At 39.2% G+C, this 26432-nt stretch overlaps 1 protein-coding gene across 1 annotated transcript in view; it reads right to left on the bottom strand.

The window, feature by feature from the left end:
- Nucleotides 1-18236, bottom strand: part of zfpm2b (zinc finger protein, FOG family member 2b) — a 42104-nt gene extending 23868 nt beyond the window's left edge. The window contains exons 1-3 of the mRNA XM_058404531.1: nt 18003-18236; nt 9299-9451; nt 5470-5571 (exon numbers count right to left, since the gene is read on the bottom strand). Coding sequence (XP_058260514.1) covers nt 5470-5571; nt 9299-9451; nt 18003-18066 — 319 coding nt within the window. The 5' untranslated portion in view covers nt 18067-18236. The remainder of the gene's footprint in view (nt 1-5469; nt 5572-9298; nt 9452-18002) is intronic.
- Between the last annotated feature and the right edge of the window lie 8196 nt (nt 18237-26432).

The raw sequence follows: 26432 nt of genomic DNA, 5'->3' as shown, positions 1-26432 counted from the left end.
CTCTTTCCGTGGATGAATGAATGAATGAAATGTTGGAGTTGGAGTTAGATAAGATCGTGTTATTAGTATAAAGACAACAAGGCTGCTGTAGATAAGTTTCCTGTTTGGTGTAATGGCGTTTAAAGTCCCAGGCATCCTATGTAATCCTGTTTAGCCACCGGTTCACATTACAACCGCCTTTTTCAAGACGTGTAAAAGCTTAAAAATGATGAGTGGAGTTTTACTGACGTGTTTTATGTCATAGAACGAAGGGGGAATATCTCTCGTTTGTGTTAAACACAGACCTGATTTCAGGCATTTAACCCAGAACCCATTAAAAAACCCTGACTGACTGCAGGACCATGGGAGCAGAAGTGCGACAATGTGAACTCATTTCCGGGTTTTAGGACTCGTCCCTGCAGCACTTGAATTTTTCCTATTAACCCGATTATTTCAGATCTACACCAACCCCCCTGTCAAACTTCCAAAACATTCAGATTGAGGTGTTTACATGAAGAGGCTGTTCAATCCGATTACTAACAGATTACTGGGTTGAATGTAAATGCAACTGCCGAAGCAAAACTTCATACTTTCATAGTTAGTTCAGTCATCATGAAGTTCACTGTCATCCTCTCTCTCTCTCTCTCTCTCTCTCTCTCTCTCCATCCAAACATCTGACTGTACCTCTTTTCCTTTACACGCTAAATTAACAGTCTCTATCTTTTACTTTCTTCTGTCCTCATTCTCACTTTTTCTCCGCTCTCTCTCTCTCTCTCTCTCTCTCTCTCCAACCCCCTGACCACTACTCACTACTTACCCGCTCTCTCTCTCTTTCTCTCTCTCTCTCTCTCTTGCGCTCTCTCTCTCTCTCAGAGGTCTAATCTGTGGTGAAGGACTTAAAGGAACCTTATCTCCAGGCTCTCCTGCTTCATTTCATGCTTGATTTACTTTAATTTGTCTGATAGGGCGCAAGGATTTGGGAGACGGCCCATCTTTGGCGTAAAAAAAAAAAAAAAAAAAACGCCACTCTGATATTTCTCAGGCTCATTGTGGTGGGGTTTTACTTCTCTCGCTCGCCTTTCCGCTGTGATTTCTTCGAGAGTGAGGGAAGGAGGGATGGAGAGAAAAGGAAAGAGAGAGAGAGAGAGAGAGATGGAGGTCTAGCGTGGCTGGGTGAGTGTGTTTGGACTCAAGCAGGCGGAGAAGAAAAGGATTGTGGGAGTGTGGAGTGACTTCCCGATGGACTCATCCGACAAAATCAGGCAGGGCCCGAGTGCACTACAGAGCCTTCGATTCAGCGTCTGTCAAAATGAAATACATTTTACTCCACGATTTCCAGCTGTGAACTCCTGCGCTGACTGTGTGGGAAATGCGACTTGACTGAAATTCTAATTTGTCTGAATATCCAGTTCAGGAAAGGAAATAATACATAGAATTTACATTCGGTCCTGCTCAGAAAGTCAGTGTGTCCTCAACCCCAAGCTGAACACAACTCAAGGCTTCTAACACCCCACACACCGGGTTCTCGTCTCTCTAAACCCCGCTTTTACCCCCTGGGGTAGAGGAAGGTTTCACACGTGTAATTCAGAAGCGGTGTTAGGAAGCACGTCCTTTCCCACGCGGTTATGAAACGCTGCTCTGGATCAGGATCAGCTCGACTTTTACAGTGTTAACTCTACATCACGGTGCCGATCGTGTACAGTGTGAAACCATTATAGTAGTATGGCTAGTTGCTTAGCAACAGACAACCAATCAGAAACTGAACAGCTCTTCAGCCTCGTATCAGGTAAAAACCAGGATGTAGATGAACAACCCTGAACAAATACGGCTCGGTAGATAGGGTCAGGCGGCAAAAACACTGAACATCACGGAAGTGTGCGCCGGAGTGAGGGAGAAATACGACATGCTAAAAAATTAGCAGAAGTTCGAATATCGATGAATGAATGTTTGAACAAACGTGCTGACAAAAATGCTAATAAAGCTGCGAAACTTTTTTCGTCACTGATGTGAAAGCGCGGGATTATTTAAAGCGTCACATGATAGATTTATCCAGTCAGGGTTGTTGATGTGTGAATATGCAGCGAGTTTGCAGCAGGGTTTAGGAATGTACAGTGTGAAACGTCAGATTACGAAGAGCCAGGACTCATGATTCAAATTAGGAAGTTGATTATTTTCCCATAACAGCATGTCATGGAGTGTTTTATTTCTCTTATACCACAGCAAATCTCACAATTAAGGAATATTACATATATATTTTTTATGTTCACATTGAAAAAAGACAGTTCCTGCTCTCAGCTCGTGGAACGGACATCGCCTAAATGTCCTGCAGCACGTAAACTAGCACTTAGCCCGTCTTGTTAAGGAGAAAGCGTAAATTGCTCCGATTGCTAAGATATTTGAAAAGTGTTTGTCACGACCTGTAACAAAGCAGTGACGGAGACACCTTCCATAATCGCAACCTCATACAAACGTTTCTTCTAACGTGTTTTCATGAATAACTTGCAAATTCCTTGTGCCGTGTTGTTACGATGGAAACAATAACGTGGATGACGTGGTCAAGCATTTTATGAAAGACCCTGAAGTAAATAAAAGAGCGTTGCGATTCACCGCGATTCCAGCAAACACGTTCGGTACATCAATTGGTGTCTACTTTCTTTCTTTTTTTCTTCTTTCTCTACTGATTTGCTTTCCAAACCCTTTCAGCCAAAAAAAAAAGACAAATTCCTGTGTTTGTTTTTGGCACGCTTTCGAATAGCTCAAAAACTCCTACAAGCAAAGAGGCAGCGGTGTGTGTGTGTGTGTGTGTGTGTGTGTGTGGCTGATAAACAGAACGATGATCCAGCAACATGTCTTTATCCGGCGGCTCGGCTTTAATTAATGCCGACTTGTTTGCTGAAAAGATGATTAATACGGCAGCGAGAGCGGCTTAATTGAATACGGCGACAACGCGAGCAATCAGCGAGCAACACGCCGCTTTGTTCGGTGTAGATTAGCCTCTTTATCTGTGTCATTATCTATATTATTATTAGCACTTTTATTCTTATGAGGTGGTGTTTTAATTCAGCCGACGGGCCTCTGCACTGCGGGCTGCTGTTAACTCCGACTCCGAGAGGAAGTGAGAGAGAAAACCGCACAACTAAACCCCGAACATCTGCTTCCTCCTCATCCTTCTGTTATTCCTCTTATTCACCATGTGATGATTTCTACATCAGGAATCAGATCAGCACTTTATTGGCGTATTCTTTTCTTTTTCTCTCTTCACCAGCATGTGTTGAAACGGATCGTGTTCAGACGTCAGGAGAAAATCCCCCAAACTGAGCGTAACCTCAATCAGAGCTCAGTAACGTCACTCAGGACGCTGAGCAGAAATTAGGTGGAGTTACACGCAAGGGCGGAGTTTGTCACTGTCTGTCTCTCTTTTTCTGTCTATGTGTCTTTCTTTGTGTCTCTGGGTTTGTCTTCATCTCTCTGTCTGTCTGTCTCTCCTTTTCTATGTGTGTCTCTCTGCGACTCTCTGTCTGTCTCTCTCTCTCACTCTTTTTTGTCTATGTCTCTTTTTCTTTTTCTGTCTCTCTGCAGCTCTCTGTCTGTCTCTCTCTCTTTGTCTGTCTGTCTCTCTTGGTTTGTCTTTCTCTGTCTCTTTTTCTATCTGTGTGTCTCTCTGCAGCTCTCTGTCTGTCTGTCTCTCTCTCTCTCTTTTCTGTCTATGCATCTTTCTCTGTCTCTCTTTTCTATCTATCTCTCTGCAGCTCTCTGTCTGTCTGTCTCTCTCTTTGTCTGTCTGTCTCTCTTGTTTTGTCTTTGTCTGTCTCTCTTTTTCTATCCATGTGTCTCTCTGCAGCTCTCTGTCTGTCTCTCTCTCTGTCAGTTTGGCTCTCTTCTTCTATCTGCCTTTGAGTCCCTCTGTATTTCTCTTTTCATCTGCCTGTGTGTATGTCTCTCTCTGTCAATGTCCCTCTGTCTTTCTCTTTGCCCTTTGTCTGTCTCTTTCTCTCTCTCTCTTTCTTTGTGTGTCTCTCATTCACTTTTTTGTCTCTGTCTTTCTTTCTGTCTCGGTGTTTCTCTACACTATTCTACCCATCCTCCCATGTCTTGCTCTCTGTCTGTCTGTCTGTCTGTCTGTCTCTCTCTCTCTCTCTCTCTCTCTCCACTGTTGGTTGTGTTTAATCCTGATCTGCTTCCTGTTTCTCTCACACAGTAGCAGAGTTCTCCTTCAGTACAATCGCTTTACAGATCCTGCAGGTCAAGAACCAATCACTAACCCCGACAGGAACTCGGAGAACGAGCCGTTTCATCGCCGTGACAACAACTCTAGTACCTTGAGTTATTTTAATGACCTCAAACAACCATATTGGTGTAAAAGCTGCAATTCTGAATTCATGCTCCATGTGTCTGCATGACTAATAACAACAACAACAACAACAACAAAAATGATACTGTTTAATCAGCTACACACTCAGAACACTGTGTGTCTCTTATCTTGTGTCGTTAAGTGTACACGCACACACACACACACACACACACAAAGAACACACAAGACGCATAATTACAGCTCTGAGCTCACATTTCACCCAGGAACAAGAACAAAAAACATCATCAGATAAAAACTGCGACTTGTTACTGTTAAAAAAAATCTCTATCTCACTCGGATAATTGTGTTTCGCTGGAAGGGAGAGAGAGAGAGAGAGAGAGAGAGAGAGAGATAAAGCTGCTCTATATCTCATAATCATCATCATCATCATCATCATCATGGTGTATAGATATGAAGCAGACAAGAGTGATATCTCTAATGGGGGCGTTTACTTCTGGCTCTGGAGCCGATCAGTTTAATCGTAGAACAATGTCAGATTTCACGTGGTTAAAAAGCTGAACTAAAAGCCACGAAAAAAAACAAAAAACAAAGAAAGATTCAGGTTAGTCCTAAATGATGTGCACAAATTCACAAGAACACTGAAAATTCACATGAACACTAAATCTCCTGAATTCTGAATTCTGAATGCTGAAGCTGGTCATATTTTTACTGTCACTTCACTTCACTTCATTAACAAAGACAGAAACTTCTCACACTGGTAAAGGTGTCTAAATGTGAAGTCTTCAGCAGGTGAGACTCTGATGACTTAATTCTTAGAGAAGTCTTCTTGTTGCGAATGTTTTTATTTACTCTGACTCTTTAATGTGTTTTTATTTTTGTAATTTTTGAACTGAAAATATAAAGCAATCAATCCATTCAATCAGTGAATCCATTCTTTTATTCTTTTCATTCATCCAATAATTTAATTTTATTTTACTGGTTAAAGCATAAGTTCATAGTACAGAAGCCCATTTGTGTTATTAGTGTGTGTGTGTGTATGTGTGTGTGTGTGTGTTAGTGATCATTTCGACTTGCCTAAGTTAAATGAATTTTACTCATGTAGTGTTTCGACAAAAGTCAGAAATGATTCTGATTAACAGAAACATCTACAGTGCAGCGAAACATCAGCAGAGACTTACTCGGGCCATCCCACTCCTCCGACGCAGTCGGGCTGCTCGGGTTCTTCCCCTTATGTCCGTCACTGGCTTCTTTCGGTGCTTCCTGACCTCCAGATGCAGCCCCTGTTCGGCAGAAAGGTCAAAGCTTAAACTGCATGTTTGATGACTGATGATTTGCAGAAACAAATCAGCATATATGAAGCTGTGTGAAAAATGCTGCATGACAACAAAAGGGAACCTAAAACAGCCCTAAAAGATCCCTAAAGGAGACCTAAAGATACCCAAAAGGTACCCTAAAGATGCACTAGAAGATCCATAAATATATATTTCAAAGGACCCCTAAAGGAGATCCAAGGAGATCCTAAAAGAACCCTAAAGGAATGCTAAAGACAGCTATAAAAACCAGAAGATACACCAAAAGGAGGCCTAAAGCAGCCCCTAGAGCAACTCAAAGCAGCCATTATGCACAAAGGAGCCCCAAAGGAATCTGAAATTAGTTCTAAAGAACCCTAAAGCAGCCTGAGAGGAGTTCCAAAGGAACCCTAAGGAAGCCCTAAAGGAAATGTAATATTGTTCTAAAGTAGCATTAAATGATCTCTAATGGAGTAAAAACAGCTCTAAAGCAGGTCTAAGAGCAGAACTGGGGCAAAGTTTCTGAGGTTTCCTGAGGGGAAAAACAGAGAGAGAGAGAGAGAGAGAGAGAGACAGACAAAATGACAAACAGACAGACAGTGAGAGACATCTGTGTCTTCCTCTCTCTCTCTCTCTCTCTCTCTCTCTCTCACTCTGTTAAGCTCTGTGACTAAACTTATTGGAAATGTTTAATTACAGCCCAGGAACGAAATGAAGCTATAGGACGATTCCTTAATTAAACAGTGATTAAGGATTTTCTGCCTCTGGTGCTCTCTCTCTCTCTCTCTCTCTCTCTCTCTCCTTCTCTCACACACACACACACACACACACACACTAAAAATACAAGTTAGACAGTGACAGTTGCTGTTACTATTACTAAAGGACACCTCATACTGTACATTTTATCCATTTATAGTTACATTTAATGTTACATTAGTTAATTACATCAAAACGGTGCAGCCCTGATGATGCTGTAATGATATAGAAAATATATCTAACTATAGAATAGAAACCATACGATTAATATGAACCTGCGATTTTGCAGATGCACTTCTGTCAGAACTGCTGACAGAACTCTGACCAATCAGAATGCAGCATTCAACAATACAGTGTTCTTCTCACACTGCACTTAAACCCCAGGTTCTCGTCTCTCTAAACCCTGTTTTTACCCCCGGGGTAGAGGAAGGTTTCACAAGTGTAATTCAGAAGTGGTGTTATAAAGCACATCTTTTCCCCCAGGGTTTATAAAACTCTGCTCTGGATCAGGATCAGCTCGACTTTTACAGTGGTAACTTCACATCACGGTGCTGATCGTGTACAGTGTGAAACCATTATAAGGTTATGGCTAGTTGTTTAGCAACAGACACCCAATCAGAATCTGTACAGCTCTTCAGCCTCGTATCAGGTGAAAACCATAGACGTAGATGAACAACCCTGAACAAAAACGGCTCGGTAGATAGAGTCAGGAGGCAAAAACACTGAACATCACGGAAGTGCATGCTTTTGTGAGGGGGAAATACAACATATGACAAACTTAAAAAGATGAGAATGCTGTGAAAGATAACAGAAACTGCTCTGGTGCAGAACCACAGACCCACAGTTTTTTCCTCACTGATGTGAAAGCGTGAGACGAGCCATTATTTAAAGCATCACATGCTAGATTTATCCAGTCAGGGTTGTTGAGGCGCGAATTAGAAGAAGGTTGCAGCAGGGCTTACGAATGTAGAGTGAGAAACGACAGATTATGAAGAGCAAGGATTCAGTGTTAACCCCGGGTAAAGTAAGAAAAGTGTGAAACCTCTAACTACAGAACCCAGGATTCCATGTACACAGGTTGTACTAGGACCCAGGGGAACTATTTCACATTTGAAAAGCCCTTGAGGGTGGAAAAGGTTCGAGGAGGCTGTCTGGGAGCTGTCTTTAATAATCCCATGATTATGTTCACGGTTCGAGACCGAAGTAAAAGTTTAGGAAGAAAAGTTTGCTTTGTGGTAAGTAAAAAGTCTGAATTCCAAAACTTTTGGAGATTTCACAAACCATGGTAATTCTCATGATATGTAATTATAACATGTGTGCACGTCTCCTACACATAAATATTCTAATCTCCGGATAATAAATATTCATTTTTTCTTTAGAGAGCTCACCTCTTTGCTCTTGTTTACCATAAAAAAAAAACCAAACTAAACCCGCACAGCAGCCTGAAAGGAGAAGCAGCACACGGAGAAGTAAATGACGATCTGCGTGCAGACTGGAACGAGCTCTCCGCCTGGATTCCTTTCAGAAAGAACAAAAGACGCAGACGTACGTCTTTCCGCCAATTCCAGACAAATAAAAAAAAAAAAAGAAGCGTAAGATTGCTGGCTCTTTTGAAAACTCCTCGCTGAGAGGCGAGACAGGTGTACGCACTCCAATTTCCACATGCCAAACTTTTAAGAGGAAGCGCAGAGGCGTTTCAAAGAGCAGATCCATCGTCTGCTGAGTGAGAATTAAAACGCAGCACAGAGAGTTAAATTATGAACGCTTCTGCGGATCGGGCAAGAAAAAATTGAATTTCAGTTCAAAGAGCTGATGATTTTCTCTGGGGGCAAACGACAAACACTCTCTGTGGGAATGTTTACTGGGAGCAGTAACTCTGCCTGGGATTTGTTAGTGAGTGGAGGAGGTACAGATCCGACGCTGCTTCAGATCCAGAAGGTTGTGAGGTCAAATCTCAGAACTGAGTGACGACCAGCTTTAACCTTCATCCTGTGACTTCTCAGATCTGAGAAGTCTGTTTGAATCAAATCAATATAAAGATGCAGGGGTTTTAATCCCGGCGTATAAACTTTCATTTATTTCAAAGATATCTGATTTGCTTTGGTCACCTTTTGGAAAAAAAATAAACAATCCTTGAATAGAAAATATTCATGTTAATCTTCTTCTTTGGGCTTTTCCCTTCAGGGGTCTCCACAGCGAATCATCTCTCTCCACCTATCCCTATCTTCTGCATCCTCAACACTTACACCCACTAGCTTCATATCCTCATTTATTACATCCATATACCTCCTCTTTGTCCTTCCTCTTTTCCTCCTTCCTGGCAGCTCCATGTCCAACATTCTCCTACCAATATACTCACTCTCCCTCCTCTGAACATGTCCAAACCATCTTAATCTGTCCTCCCTAACTCTGTCCCCCAAACGTCCAACATGAGCTGATGTACTCGTTCCTAATCCTGTCCAACTGTGTCACTCCCAAAGAGAACCTCACATCTTCAGCTCTGCTACCTCCAGCTCTGACTCCTGTCTCTTCCTCAATGACACTGTCTCTAAACCATACAGCACTCACCTCTCACCACTGTCTTGAAAATATTCATGTTAATAATATAACAATATAAAACACTCGCACAATCCGTTGTGTCACCCAGATGAATCTGGATCCTCAGAAAGTTTCTTCCTCGTGTCGTCTCAGGAATTTTTTCCCCACACCTCTGTATTTGTGACGATGTGAATTGTTTAAAACTTTTTTTTTTGTGATTGTTGATGCCAAAAATGCTTGAATTGGTCAATTCATTATGGTTTCTATAGTAACAGCTTGTTCACAGGAATACGTATGACTGACCCTCACATTAAACTATCATTAGTATAATTAAAGTGAATGAAGGTAAGGAGATAAAGGGTAAGGAAATAACAGTTTTGAGAAACACACTCTTGAGACACAGATTTCAAAATGGCCGCCTCACCTGCGCCGCAATCGCCCTCGTCTTTAACGTGAATGTTCTCTGGGGCTAAAGGGAACCGCGTTTCCTGGTCAATAGTCGCTTCTGCATCTTTCAGGATCTCTTTATCTTCGCGCTCTCTGTCCTCCAGTTCTGTTTGTCCATCTTCATACACTCCTGCAGGACAAAAAGAGGAAAAAAAACACATCACATTGGCTCTTTACTTCCTGTTTTCTCTTAAGCTAAGTTTAGTGAGTGAAACAAATTTCAAAATAAAATAAACAGGACTTATATATGTACTATATGTTTTTTTTTCACATTTAGAAATACAAACACACTCAATATAATCAAACTTGGTGAATAGCAACATGGCTAGCTAGCAAACAAGCTTTCTCACTGAAAGCTAAATTGCTCATAGCTTCATCTAATCTCTAATCTCTGAAGGCTTTAGTATATTCTAAATAATAAATTGTTTAGTTTTCATCAGAAATTAGCAGGATATGATCATTTTTTTCTCACAGAAACAATTCCTACACTAACGAACTGTTAGAGTCGCTAATTTGCGAGGTAAAAGTAAAGCGTGGGGATTTTCTGCCAGTGTGATTTCTACACCATATGTGAGTGTGTGTGTGTGTGTGTGTGTATGTATGAAATCTGGACTCCGCACGCTTCCCTGTAGACACTAACACACACTGCATCAATCACACACTGGGGCTCTTTGGCACAGGAAGTGGACGTCTCAGCCTCTGTGGCACGATGCCTAGATCTCTCTAACACACAAACACACACACACGGAGACAGAGAGAGAGAGAGAGAGAGAGAGAGAGAGGGGGAGAGAGAGAGAGAGCGAGAGAGAGAGAGAGAGAGAGAGAGAGGGGGAGAGAGAGAGAGAGCGAGAGAGAGAGAGAGAGAGAGATTCTTCTACTGAGGAATGAATCTGGAATATTGTTTTTTTACCTTTATGATTTTTCTCTGATTCCTCGAATGAAACTCAAATGATTTATCTGTTATATGTATAAGTATCACCACAGACCTGAAAATAATATGCCTCTGTCTATCCTAACGGTTTATGTTCATGTCCTTTATCAATTTAAAAAATACTAATTTGCACTTATTTCACTGCTTGCCTGTACAAAAATGAGTTAGCAATAACAAATAAGCTAGCTAGATACAAACTAGCTATCTGAGCCATAAAGTACAATATTATGTATGTAGACAGCTGACTAGTCCAGCATCCATGTGAATTGTAGTGAATGAGTGTGTACTCAAGTGTGTGTGTGTGCGTGTGCGTGTGTGTGTGTGAGAGAGAGAGAGAGAGAGAGAGAGAGAGCATTCCCATGACCTCCAGATCCATCACAACACTGACCAGGATAAAGTGAATACTGCAACATGACTGAAAAACACTCAAACTGACCAGTTTCTAACACAAGCACTAATAACATGTTGATGATTGAGTGTCTTTGTCCTGTCTCACTCCACAGTGGAGGTTTATATGAAGCTCATATGAAAGTCAACACTCAGGACTTGAAGAATTTGTAGTGTTTTATAAGGATTTCTGTTTTTCCCTCACCTACCAGAGGCAATACATTCATAGAAAAGTTCCAAAATATCAAAACAGTTCTTTTTTTCCACACAAATGTTTGTATCTTCAAAGTAAATGTTGATCTCAAACCCATTTCTGCTCTCTGAGACGCTCCGAGTGTTTGTTCATGTAAAAAGCAGCTCAGATCTGATCTTTAACCAGTAAAATTCTGTGTAAGGTTCACCAACAGAGGGAAAAACACACGTCTAAAACACACTGAAAGCCTGAAAGACTCGTTTTAGATCAGACTCACAACCAGAACATCAATCATTTCTTTACACTGATAGAAAATGTCCCATAAGTCCATTTCAAGAATGCTCTTGTACTGATAAAAGGGTTAAAATGCATGTTACTGATTAATGTTTTTAATATTCCCATTCAAAGCATGTTAAAACTTCTGCAAATCTTCTTCTCAAAAGACGCTTATAAGCTCTGAGAGATGTGATTCTTCTCATCAGTGATCTCTGGGTCCCCTAATCCCTGCTCACACACACACACACACACACACACATTGTTTTGCTGTATCTGTAAATGAGATTAGGAGGAATGATTACACAGCAGTGAGACATGAATAGGAGCTGAAATGCTGCTGCACAATAAAGCTTTTTTTTCTTATTCTCTCTCTCTCTCTCTCTCTCTCTCTCTCTCCCTCTCTCTCAGTCCGCTGTATCAGCACAACGACTCCTCATCTGTGGCTCTTCTACGTGAGCTGGAGGGTCGAGTGAGTGCAATACGATTACAGAGGAAATCTTTGCTAACAGCTAGCTGCGTTTCAAAGATCAGAGTTATTTGTCTTGAAATTTGCTTGGTGTGTGAATTGCCTGAAGATAGGAAATCTCACAATACCGGCCTCCTCACATCCAACATCTACGTATACCGTTTATAAAAGCTCTCGCAGGACAAAGGAAGCCATTTTTCAACTTTTTCAAGAACAATGTAGCTGGAGCAGTTACATCAGATTGTACACAGAATCAGAGCTGCTTGCTAAAATGCCAAAAACCTAGCTTGCTAACTACCTCACGCTAATCAACTACACAATGCAAATTTGTAAAGTTACATGGAAAGTTATTCTAGCTTTATCCTGGCTTGCTAACAACTATATTGTTGTAGTTGCTTAGCACAAGTTATTTAGCTAAGTTGTCTGCCATTTATAGGCAATATATAAAGAGTCATAGTTGCTTACTAACCAACTAGCTTAAACCTGACTTGCTAAGTAGCTCACGTGCTAATTTTGGGGTGTTAGCATGATTTGTCCCCAGATAAAGAAGAAGAAGAAGAAGAAGCAGCAAAGACTAACTTAATAAATTTTGTCACATTTAAATTGATGAGGGACGTGAACTTGTAAGCTGACATGAATGTTTAATTAGCAAAAAGGAAAGGTTAGCCAAGGCTTCATTTGTGTTACATGACTTTGATTTAGATTCAAATAAAAAAGAAAGTGAAAATGCGAAGACTTTAACTTTATTTTTTTCTCCTAGCCGATGTTAAGACCCGATCCTCGTCATCGTGACCCTGACGAGCTTCTGAAGAACGTGAAAAGGCTTCGATTTGAAAATCCATGCTTCACCTAGCACTTTCAAAGACATGGGGGAGTGAAAGACAGGTCTTTTAGCGCAAACGATTGCATCATTGTTTCTTCAAAAGCCCTGATAATCGATCGGCATCGAGCTTCCCGGTGCAATGATGGAGTGAGTGATAAACGTCTGTGCGCTGGACATCGCTGATAGTAATTAAAGGCTGTCCAATAAACACAATAAACACCCTTTCTTCTATTTTTTCCCCCTCAACATGTGTAGAGCGATGTTAATCCAAGACATTGTTCCAAGAGTCTTTGTCTCTATTAAAGCCACGATGTGAGCGATAAACATCTCGACATCACTGATCATGTGATCAAGCTAAGCATCGACGATGTAACATGTAAATCCAATCTTATCTTCTTTTTTTTCTTCCTTGTAACATATCAGGATCAAGAGTCCAGGACACAAAACAGCTTGAATTTCTTCTATGAAATTTTGTCTTCAACTGACTCTTAAACACCTAACTCTTGTGATGGTTTAAGGAATTAAACAACTCTGTATGTAGTTATAGAAAAATAATCAACAACACAGAAGATATTCCTGCTTCAGCATTTACAATATCTGTTTAAAGCTAAAGAAGAACACGTCCTATTTTTTATCCGTTTATTGTTACATCACGTCATTTCATTCACCATCTGTTTACATCGCATCTGTTTACGTTATTGCTATAGAAGCCCTAATGTATTAGAGAAGTGCATGAACACAGTACACACTACTCACAGAGCTGTTGGGATAAAAAAAATTAAATATAATCAACACCTTCTGACCAACCAGAAGCAAGCATTCAGCAACACAAGTGACATCAGGAAGCGACTTGTTTCACAGGCATCATGTGCAACTATAAATGACGCATATAGTTTAGTTGAATACAAAAATGTATAAAAGGAATAAAATATTTAGAAATAGAAAATACTTTCTGTGGACAGCAAGAAACAACAAAATACTCCAGAATCACTAAGGTGAAAGAATTTAGTTATTCTTGATCCTTACTGAATAACAACATGGCTATTATTCGGCTGCAGGTACGAGGCAGGTGCTGATATTAGGTACACCTTTTGTACACCAGTTTTATAGAAATAAATAATAAAACAAATAATATTGTGACATCACAGTATGGTCAATCTAACTTGTTTGTTTTTGCTCACTGAACGAAAACAGATCCCGAAGAAGCCACACCCACTTTATAGTATGTCGGCTAACTCGCTAGCCAGCTAACACCGATCTGTACGTTCCTGAAACCCAGTGAAACTGGCTCCCTTCGACTTTTTCTTCTTCATCTGACGAGCTTTTATATTTCAAATATTCATCAGTCTCTACAGGAGGTTTTTTATGAATCTTCCAGCCAAAAATGCTCCAATTTGCATCTTTTTTTTTTTTGCAATTCGACTCGCAGAGTAGTTTGTGCTTTTGTTTATTTATTTGTGGAAGACTGCTTAGATTGGTGAGATCACACACACAGGATTCTTCCTAGCAGTGACGAAACATCTGTAATGACTTTCTCTGAGAGAAGAAAGTTGGATTTGGCTGAACGTCTGTTGTGATGATGTCACATGACACATCGAGACCACAATCTGTAGGAAATCTGAAAAATTCCAAGCTCCTTTCAAAGAGATCACTTGATTTTCACGATCTCAGAAATCCAGAAATCCTGGAGGAAGTGATTCATTGAAAGTGTATCGTTTGCCATGTCTGCTGCCGACGTCGCTATTTATGTGGTAGTAACCGTTACATTGCACCCCCCACACACACACACATACTGTACATACACACACACACTCAAACAAAATACAATAACTCATGGACACGCCATCGTCCAGTCAAATAGGGGAACTGTTGTAGAATATAATCGAAACACACCGAAAGTGTTTCAGTGTTAAAGTTTGATTCCGTGTCTTACACTTCCTAAACATCTCAGTTATGAATGGTAACAACAACAACAACAAAAAAAAAAGATGCTGGAGCGCTTATAAAAGCTTGGAGAAACAGTTGGCTCCTCTCGCTCTCGTCTCCGTCTCCTTCCTGCTTGGTAGGCCAGCGAGCCACAGCACTTCATAGCTCATTAGTGCTGAACAGATGCTGCTGAGAAAGCTGGCACACAATAACCCCGCTTTATATTACGCCGATCTCACGGAGACGGAGCGCTGACAGTTGGCAGATGAAGATAATCAAAATGGCTTTGAAAAAAAAAAAAAACAGAATAAAGATGAGCTGACAAACCTTGACGTCTCGGAAAAGGATATAATAATGAAAGAAACTTATCATATTCTGACAGCCGTATGTCAGCGAAGTGACAGAAAAGATTCACAAATAAAAAGGGAAGAGGGAGGGGCGGGGTTGTTGCTACGAGCTTGAGGCGAGAATCGGTTTGACGATAAATCGTAATATTCAGCGATCCTGAGGAAATATCCGTCTTAGGTAGCAGTGTAAAGACATTCAGCTCATAGAGATCGAAAAACAAAAGCTTTTGTGTTTCTCGAAACAATCCTTTACAAAATGTCCCAAAACACAAATCTCAGTTACACTGTACACCAAATATCACTGTATGATTAACAATAACAACAACAACAACAACAAAAGCACTGTCTGAATAGATTTTACCACAGAAAATGTGTGTTAGCGCTGCGGTGCTAAATCTCTAGGTGTTTACATTAAAAGGTGAAATGTCTAGGGTTACAAAGAAAACATTTTCTCCTTTTTCTTTGTCTCGCTAAGCTAACAGTCTGAGATTCACAACGAAACGTCACACTTTCTCCATCTCCGTAGTAGTTTCAGCCGAAGTTTCGGATATTTTTATCGGTCTCAGTTTCCGAAATGAAACTTTCTAATGCTAAACTCAACACACGCTCTATTATTTTCTAAAATCTTGCTGCACTGGTGGCTTAATTGGTGTGTGTTTTTTTAATTATTATTTATTAAATGTTAATCTTTAATCCAGTTTTTGTATTTCTAACACCATTTACTCTGTCTCGCTGTTGGAAACCTGACCACGGGACAATTCAGTATTTTGTCAGCGTCATGTAGAGAATCACAGCTGACTGGAATTTTGCCCGATTAAGTGTCAAATACGTAAATACGATCAGGAATATTTGAACAATCTTATCTGCTGGCTTCATAGCACTTATAGAGGCATGACGGACGGGTTATAAGCATCTAGCATGCGTCTGTAATGCTTTATGGATTTTAATTGTAATTGTTTATTTGTTTGCTCTTTATATCGATTGATTCCAATCATAATGAAACAAAAAACGTGTTACGTCAATTCGCAAAAGTAAGTCGAACAAAACCGAAGAGCAAAATGTGCCAGAGGATGAACCACTGTTCGAAACTTTCCACTGTTATGGAGAACAAATCCTCACTTTCTGGTCAATCAAAATGGAGAATGGAGATGGATGAAGGTCCATCAGAATCATTATATCATATATTTAAATGGAAACTGTGTATGGAAATTAAATTGTAAAATATCTAAAATATTTTTTAAGTAAGATTATAGTAATTTGAGAGACAAAAATTTTCATTTCTTCAATAAATTAATTTTTTTTTTTCTTGTGATGTTAATCAGCACACCACAGCAAAGTTTCTATATCTTTAAACAAGCAGCTATTTTTATGTACTTATTTCTTGTACAGTATTCGGATAAAAATCATAATCCATAATAATCCACGATAAAATCTTAAACGATACATTCTGCCTTTGTTTTTTGTTTTTTTGTGTCCTGTACCTCATCAGCAGGGACATAAAAAAGGGCAGAGATTCTCATCTACTCCTTCTTTCAGGAAGACGTCGCAATGCTTTCCCCCTCATCACACTCTTTTAATCCACTGTCATAGATTTATCCCACCAAAGGGGGCAAATTTACTGCCCCGCCGGTCACGAACGGGGTGATAAGGGGGGAAATAACAGCTGGTTCGGCTCAATGGAGTGAAGAAGAACCGATAACGGATGATAATATGCTCCTGCCTCACTATCTCCCTTTCAGATCTAACTCTTATTACAATAAAAACCTCACTGCTGGGAGGGTTAAGGGGGGTGGAGGCAGGAGTAAAGCAGAAAAGATGACCCTATCACTTCATAAGAGGACGAGACGGAGGGGAAAAAGGGAAAAAAGAAAGTAAGATCTCTCTCTCTCTCTCTCTCTCTCTCTCCAAAAAAAAGGAGGGTCAGGAGAAATACAAAATTTATCACTATATTATCAGAATATCCAGAAGACTAATAAAGGGAGAAGATTTTCTTTGTCTTATCGTCCGGAGAGGATTATCAGTGCGACGCAGATTGCAGAGCTGGAATTTTAATGGCAATAATCGTGTGTGTGATGATATCTCTGCTCCCACACACACACACACACACACACTCTCTCTCCCTCTCTCTCTCTCTCTCACACACACACACTTTATCAAGTCCATTATCTGCCCTTATCACTGCAGTCATCAGGGCAAATTAATGGAGCTCTTTCAACACCCGCTCTTTATCTGTGCACCAGAGGGACGCTACAGAGAATGGAATAGGCAAAATATGAAAATAGTGGGGCAATCGCTGAGGTTTAGATAACGGGGCAATATGTTGGAGGGAGATTTAAAAAAGAAAAAGAAAAAAGAAGAAAAAAAAACCTACATAATGACCTTTTTGTCCTTTGTAATATCGGTGATGGAGCTGACTCCTGAAGAGTCTCCACATGGTTTATATAAAACGAACTAGAAAACAAACTATAATCAAATGAACTATGATAAATTAGTAGTGTTTCCAAACAAACAAAACAAACAAACTGCAGCAGGATGAGCTCACGTAAATGATCCGGAATTAAAATTCTAATCTAACAAAATGTATTATACCATAGGTCCTATATTAACTTATTTACAGTACATGTACTGAAAGTTTTTTTTTGTTGTTGTTTTTTTTTTTTTACATTACTTTATACTAGTTATATACACGAATATAGAGGTGTTTGTTTGAAGATGAGTAAAAAATATAATTAAACCATTGGCCATAAATATATATAGTAAAGATAGAGAAGATGTGATACTGACCGTAACCCTAGTGACGCTACCTTCATATACCTTCTGAGTGCATTCAAAACCTTTTTCTTATTCTTTATTACTAAATAATTTGTAGTGGAAAAAAAATAGCAAAATTGATTTAGTTGTCAGATGAAACTAATACATAAATTGTTATTTGGTATAAAATTAATTTAAATTTAATATAAGATTGGGTGCATTATTATTATTATTATTATTATTATTATTATTATTATTATTCGTTGGATCTGACATTTTTGGATGTAAAACTTTGCTTTAAAAGATTTGCATGTCTTAAAGTGGTGTATAAAGCTTTTAAGGAAGCAAACAAACCATGAAATCATAACTCAGGATAAAAAAAAAAACATGTTAAAAATAATAATTTTGATATTTTGAACTTAGAAAGTTTCTCTCACTGCCTGAGGCTTTTTCAAAAGTAATACACACACCCAAACACACATCTAAAGCAAAGACAGATCTTTAAGTGCATGCATAAAGAGATAAGGATGCTGTGGAAATAAAGAAGTGATAAATGTAGGATGTAGGAATAAAGAGGTGACCTGTGTTCCCAGTGCTGCTGTGGCGTTTGAACTGGCGCGGGTTACTCTGTTTCCTCCGGGACATGGCTGCTCAATCCAGATAATCTCACTTCCCTCTCAGAATAAACAAAATCTCCGCGTCAAATACAAGCTGCAAAAAATAAAATAAAATAAAATAAACATAGACAAAACAGGGCGAGTTGAAATCTTCTGCTCCTTCAGTGCGCGGTTCGAATCTGTGCGCCGCTTCGCCGAGCTGCGATCTGCACACTGACAGCGGAGACCAAAACGCGTTGCGCTTTTTGTTTCACGCTCGAGGTTTTGAGCCTGGCGGCGTGCCGTAGAGAGCTGACAGGTGCACCGTAACCGAGCCCCTCCCCCCACCTTACAATAGTTGCACGTGTGATCACAATTTTTTTGTGTCGGGATTCTGAAAATAATGATAATATAAATATATACCCAGATCAGGCATAACATTATAATGCCTAATATTGTGTTGGTGCTGCCCAAACAGCCCTGACCCGTCCTGCACTGTGTATCCTGACCCCGTTCTATCAGAACCAGCATTAACTTCTTCAGCATTCTGAGCAACAGTAGCTCGTCTGTTGGATCGGATCACACGGGCCAGCCTTCGATGAGCCTTGACCGTCCCATGACCCTGTCACCGGTTCACCACTGTTCCTTCCTTGGACCACTTTTGATAGATCACTGCAGACCGGGCACACCCCACAAGAGCTGCAGTTTTGGAGATGTTCTGATCCAGTGGTCTAGCCATCACAATTGGTCCCTTCGTCAAACTCACACAAATGAGTCCATTTTTCCTGCTTCTAACACATCAACTTTGAGGACAAAATGTTGACTTGCTGCCTCTAATATATCCCACCCACTAACAGGTGCCATGATGAGGAGATCATCAGTCTTATTCACTTCACCTCGCACTGGTCATACACACACTACAGCTCAAAAGTTTAGGATCACTCAAAAATTTTTTTTGTTTGCAGACTTTTATTTCATCATAAATCAATAACTGAGGTCATTTACAAGCATGTAAGCAGTATTAACTGGACTGGATACTGCTATAACCTACAAACTGACAGTATGGATGAGAAGTAGCACAGGAATACTGTGATTACTGTAGTCAGTAATCAAGAATGCTTGTTTTCAAAAGCCATCACGGCAAAAAAAAATAAAAATCCACATGGAATTACCTTTATTTTATACTGTGTGTAAACTCGGAAAGGTTCAATTATAAAGCGACAATAACAGATTATGGACAGTTAGGATGTGGATATTGGAATCGAGGGATTTGAAGCCGGGTGTGAGAGACGGGGAAGATGATGCTTTATTAGTTATGAGACATTTTAACTAAGCAAACGTTCATTAAGTAGGCGCATTGTATTGTGATTTTATCAAAAACAGAGAATGATAAATATTTATTGATTAATACACACTTTTTCTTCATTCACCCAGTAGTGTAATGAAGCCCTTATCCACAGACAGCGTTCTCAGCTTGTTATCTGTTACCTGGGGATCTGTAGAACCAGTGGCCTCTTGCTTGGTTTGCTCGCCTGTGTATGATGAGCTGCATGTGGAATAAAGACGATAAACCAGATGAGATAGATTAATTAAAGGTGAGGGCATGGAAATGATTGAGTGTTATCACTTAAGCATGACAGAAGCAAGATAAAAACATGAACAATGCCATGCCAACTTGCAACCGGGCCGTGTGTAATTAAAAAAGTAACAGTTATGCAATTATGCTTGTATCTGTATGCTCCTGAACTGGTATGAAGTCAATAAATGCAACTGTAAATTAAAACAGATTAGCATTCATAATGTGAATAGCTAGGATTCACTCGCCCCAGGGTGAGATTTTTGTTTTTTATGTACAAATGGTTCATAAATTTGGACATAAAAGCACGCTGGAATGCACTCAGGGCATGAAGCGGGAGATACTCTGGACAACCCATCCACAGGGTTAAATCAGACGGACACACACTACAGATAATTTAGAGATGCCAATCAGTCTATAGTGCATGTCTGGACTGGTGGAGGAGACCAGAGAACCTGGGGGAAACCTCTGAAGCATGGGAGAACATGCAAAATTCCACACACACAGGATGGAATCGAAACTCCATCCCTGGACAAACAAGACGAACCCTGAATTGGAAGCGAACATGTACAGCATATTACAGTTCAGTGGTATGATATGATTGTAAAATCCTGTTACAGTATAATATCATGATTCTGAGCTGCTGCATGTCACTCTGATGGTCCTGTGATCAACACTGGTGGTGCACATAAATCATACTCATCACGCTTCAGCTTCAGATCACATGGTGACTGGCCGAGGCTTGCAGCTGCTAATCATGATGTTGTTGCTATTTAGGCATCCTTTAGTGTTTAGTGTACATAATGTGGTTTGGGACACAGCCCCGAATTCATATTACATGTGTATGATTGCTGTTCTAAATCCTATTTATACATTTTTGCTATAAATGATTTAGAAATAAATTAAAAAAAAATCTTGAATTGGTTGACACAACATACAGCATTTTAAAGGGTTTGTGCTAAGGCAGCAAACGCTGAAAAATATGAATAACTGAGTCATTCTTCTCATTACTGTAACTGCAGCATTTTCCACATGACTGCTGTAAGTGTGAGTTTCCGTTATACTGAGAGACTACAACACCATATGCTAGTAAGGAAATGCTCCAGCTCTGTCACAGTGCTGTAGTGAATGCCCTCCGTGTGTCTGAGCAGACTGGCACGAGCAGCTAAATTAAAACAGACTCATTCAGTTCCACGGCGCTGCTCGTTTGAGGCTGGCCACCTTTCCAACATCACCTTCTCCCGTTGGTGAAGACCCTGGAAAAAAAAAAATATCAGATGCAATTATGCCATGAAATGGGATGTGATGAGGCGCATGTAATATGTTTTTTTTTTTTTCCTTCGCCATGCGTTTTCGCCTCGGGGATGACAGGGGGATGTATTTGAAGTTCATTTTTAGTTCCTTTGATAAAAATAAATTGGCAAAATATGATCTCGGACACCTTTCTGCTATAAAAACACACACACACACAAAAATCAGCTCCGTTAATCATGTGACAACTTTAATCTTTTATTGTGCTTTTAATATTCAGACCTGCAGAAGATCCTCAGCGAAGGGCTTCAGTCTGAGCTGCTCGGATGCTACGTTCGTTTCAGATTTGTCATTTGTGAAATGTTTATGTTTCCTGTGAGAGGAATGACTGTTATATAATGTTGTAAAAGGTTGGGTTGGGTTTTACATTTTTAAATGTATCTGTAAGAAGAAAACCTAAACTGATCTCATAATTGTATTATTATTATTATTATTATTATTATTATTAACAACAACAACATCCATGGTCCAGATGTTTTACTGCATTTAAGAATCTTGCACATCAGATAATTCATTATAAATGTATCAGTAGCCCCTACACCCTACACCCAGTGTACTGTACAAGATGAAGGTTAGATCTGATCTTTACTGTTATTTATGTAATAACTCTACAGTAGGCTCCTACTTACACATGTTTTGGGAATGCCCAGTGGTGGTTCCTTTTTGGAAATTTTATTTTGAATATACCATAAGATCCTCAACTTCTTCTACTGTTAGATGATTCCACTCTCCAGCTGAACGCCCATCAACAAAGGACCTTATCGGCAGCAGGTACTGTTACGGATAGAGCCGTCCACTCCTGCATCTTTCACTTGGCTATCATATTTTAGAGACATTGTCTTGCTAGAAGGCACCACTGCCAGGCTCAGCGGCACAAAGGACAACGCTATTCAGAGCTGGTCAAATATTGCTGCTAAAAAAAGATGACACCCTTACTATACTTATCTGACTTTATTTTTAGTTTTCTTCTCCCCTTCCTTTTTATAAGTGGACAGCTTCGTGGCATCTATTTGTATATAGCTCATTTGGTGATAGATGATATATGTTCCTGATGTGAATTAACCTGAATAAATAAAAAATCTTGATCACAAAAAATAATAATATTAATAATCATCATTATGGGAATAAAATGAATTGGTTTAAATTAATTCATTCATTGTGTTACTCGAGTAAATTCCACTGTGCTCTGGTTTTGGATCGCTATACAAAATACATATTCTGTATTTCCCCCCATTTTTCCTGTCAAAATGCTAACATGCACAACATATTAGAATCTGTTCGAAAAATCCAACAGCAAGATTTTGAACAGAAAGCATTCATTTCACAACGGAGCCAAACTCAATCATCCTGACAGCCCCACTGAGGCTGTCACTGAAGTGCTTGGGCCCCTTAATCATCGCTTGCATATGAAGACACACGAGCCTCAGTCCAATCCACCGTTGATAAAAATCAACAAACCAAACGGCAGAAATCTGGTGTCTAATCAGTTGTCCAAGCTCCTGTGATGTTTGCTTGTGTAATCTACACTCATCCGTGTTTACGGTGATTGCACAGCAAATCCAGAGGAAGTGAAAGCACTGGGAGAAACCAGACACTCGATTCTGTCTATGCCTTACAGGTCACACTCGCTAAAGTCCTGGGTTTAAAAAAAGAAAAAGAAAAACAAGAAATTTGTCATTACACGGTTTGTTGTGGCACGGCTGCGTGAATTATGCACCTCGGCGTTACAGAGAGGAGAGAGTTTTCTGTTTGCTGGATTAATAACTTCATTAAAAGGCTTGGGGCGAAGTGGAAGTGAACAGTGAGGTTTTGCTCGCTCTCAACGAGCCATGAAATTACTGCACGCCCCCTGAAAATAGTGGCTGATGGAAAGGGAAAGAGCAAGTCCCAGGGGTGTAAAGAAAGTCACACACATACACACAAGTCACGCTTACTTTTACTCCACACTCACTACCTACTGTATCTCTCTTTCTCTCAGACACAACCAGCGCAGTCGCTCTGCTGCAGAGGTAAAACAGCTAGCCGTCTAATATCAGGCAATATGGATATTTATGGCAATACGGATATACAGGCATGTGAACGCAAATAAACCCCAGACAGTGTTCAAATAATTACTATTAACCTCAGAAAATCCCCCCAAAGATTAATTACATGTGTTATCATGTGAAAAGAATGAATGTTTATGAAAAAACAAAAATAATGTGTTAATTCTATGTGGAAATAATTTGTTTAAAAATTAATAGAAAATTAGAAAAAGTAACAAATGAAGAAACCACGTAGACAGAAGGACATGTAAATAATCTGATAAGGTAATATTTGAAAATAAAGGTAGATGTGAAAAAAATCATGTATAAATAATAAAAATAAATTAATAAAATTATATTAAAAAACAAAATAAGTGAATAATTTTTTCAAAAATGGTATGTGGTAAATGAATCCAGGAAATCACATGTAAACAGCAAGTCATTTGTATGAAATTAATATGGAAAAATAAATTATTTGTGTTTTTATTAAGAATCACTTGGTATAATAAATGACTTTTAAAACAATAGAATTGTAAAAAATAAAAATAAAATAGCAACCACATGTGAAAGTGAACAAATTGTGTGGAAAAATTAAATGAAATGAAAGTAAAAATGTGTAAATAATCACAAGATGAATTACTAAATAAACAATTTCTAAACAGTCACATGTGAAAATAAAGGAGTTTAAAAACAAATAGGTGAAAATAAATTAATCATGTGTAAAGAATCACATGAAAAGAAATGAATCTTTATTAAAGGATAACACATGAAAATAAATAACTCGTGTGTAAAGAGTCACATTCAAATAATTCAGCAATTTCGGAAGGATGGCAAGTCAAAAGAAATGAATCAAGTGAAAGAATCACGTGTAAATGAATGAGTCATTCCTAAAGAATCAAATGTGGAAATAAATAAATTATGTAGAAGAATCACAAGTGAAAATAAATGAGTCGTGTGTAAAGAATCACATGTAAATAGATGAATCAATTTTAAAAAATAAATCACAAAGGAAAACAAATGAGTCATGTATAAAGAATCACATGAGACTCACATCAGGTCCAGAAAGGTCTACTTGGGTTGATCTAGAAATCCTTTTATGACCCTGAAATCTTCATGTTCGCTCACCAGAAGTGAAACACTGAATTAATACTGAACTGAGACGCTAAGACTGTTAATGCACCGTGTTCATTAACGTTGCCCAACACCGGATACTTGCTCAGTGCATGTCTTTGTGTAACGGATGCTACATCATTCTGTCATTATTTATTAAGTGCTGCCATTATTTGAATTTTATATCAGTGAACAATGATGGAATGACATTTGATTAGCATTAGCATTTGGTAACTGATTAAATAAAAAGAATTAAAATAGGAAACACACACACTTTCTGGGAGCTGATGTAGCAGCGAAGTACTGCAGCCTTTATTGAGACATCACCTTCCTTTTGAAAAGTGCTCCATTTATCAGCCTATTAATGGGAGTTAATTACACGTGTAAGCGCTAAACCTGAAAAGAATCATTAGCGCACTTCTCGCTAGGTCATACGCAGACGAGGGAGCCTCCCGCGTCTCTGACTGAGAGCTTAATTAATTCAGACGCCGCATTAAAATTTGTTATGAATTGTTAACTCGGTGTGTAGCCTCATTAATGAAAGCCTCGAGGGGTTGGCCTGCTAATCATCGCAAACATGGCCGCTTCCCTCTCAGGGAGATTTGGCACTCGGTTTTTAATCGCTGAGGACCAGCGACGGCGTCATGCTTTAACCTTTACACACAAACATGTCCGCTTCTTTGTGTCTTTACCTCCCTGTTATTTATTTCAGTCCGAGGGTGGGGGGTAATCATTTATTTAATGATGAACGGCGATTATACAAGTTTCAACGTCACTATCTATCTGAGAGCAGGATCTCGGTTATATACGATATCACTGTCACTTATTTTCTCTCACTGTCTGTCTTTCGCTGTAAATCACTAAAATTGGACATTTCTTCCCAAGCAAAAATCCATTTCCTCAACATGTCTGCTGTCAAATTAGCAAATCGCAAATGAAAAAAAACCAACAACAACACAATAAACAAACAGCCGCTTGTTATCGTACTAACATATGCACCGCTCTTTAAATTTTATAATCTTTTTAAACAAATGAATGTCAAATTGTCATGCTGGAAAACTTTCTCATCATGTGTAAAAATTTAAAACAGACTCTGTGTGGAAGAAAACGATGAGGAGCGCTGTTTTGCAAAAAATAATGAATTTCCTGACGCTAACAACTTTTACATATTAAACACCAACATGTCATACTGTTTATCCATTCGGAGTTATGTGTTTGTGAAACGATAGAATTTTGAAAAGATGTTGAAGCTTAGTAAGTTCGTAAAGAGAAAGCGAGCAGTGAAATAGTCTGGATAGTTTAGGTTTAGTTAGAGGTAATGCTCTGAAGTCTGGATATTTATTAATTCATTCATTCATTTATTTATTATTTATATGTTTGTTTATTTGATTGTTTGTTTACGTCATACATTTTCCTAAAAAGAGACTTAAGTTAAACAGTGACACTGTGTATGAAAGGGTTAAATTGAGGTGCTCATAAGGGTGAAGTGGGATGGGGAATGTGTCAGGATCATGTAATGTTTAGGGACTGATGGGTAATGTAACAGTTTCCACTGATTTCAGCTTATTCAGGACAATATCGCTAAAGTTACAGCAGCTATAAACTCTTTTTCTCGCCACTTATCTTACAGTAATGGAGTATTCAGTCCAATCTAAACAGCACAGAACGGTAGAGTAGAAATGATGTGTAGAACTATATAGGAAAATTATAGTGTAGTACTGTATTGCAGAGCTGTAGGCTAGAAATGCGGTGTAGAACTGTGGTGTAGGATTGCAGAACTTTAGATAGAAGTGGTGTGTAGAACTGTGTAGAACCCAACGCATCATCGGCACCCAACTACCTGCCATTGAGTCTCTTCACTACAGTAGATGTCTGCGCAGAGCACACAAAATCATCAAGGACTCCTCCCACCCTGGTCATAAACTGTTCACCTTCCATCCAGGAGGAGATACAGGTCCATCCGCACCAGAACCAGCAGGTTTAGGGCCAGTATTTTTCCTTCAACCATAAATCTACTGAACTCAGGACTCTCACGTCTCACTGCACTCGCCACCTTGCAGTTCTGCTCCACCCTGTACATTCTGTTATAATGCAATATTTTCTCTGTGTAATATAATTAATGTACATATTGTCCACTTCATAGATTACACCTAGTTTACCTATCTGTCTATATATTTATATACATTTATATATACCATATTTATATATATACTATATACTCTCTGTATAAACATCTCTGTTACTGTTGTACATACAATGTACATAATGCACACATTTTTGCACAATAGATAATTATACTTTACACTTTATCTGCTGAAAATTCAACTTGCACATACCTCTCTATACACACTCCGACATAGCCTTATTTATTGTTGTACATATTTACATATTTAT

This window comes from Hemibagrus wyckioides, linkage group LG12, assembly GCF_019097595.1.
Source record: "Hemibagrus wyckioides isolate EC202008001 linkage group LG12, SWU_Hwy_1.0, whole genome shotgun sequence".
Classification (NCBI taxonomy): domain Eukaryota; kingdom Metazoa; phylum Chordata; class Actinopteri; order Siluriformes; family Bagridae; genus Hemibagrus; species Hemibagrus wyckioides.
The sequence above is the reverse complement of the archived record's forward strand: the minus strand, read 5'-3'. Positions and strand labels throughout refer to the sequence as shown.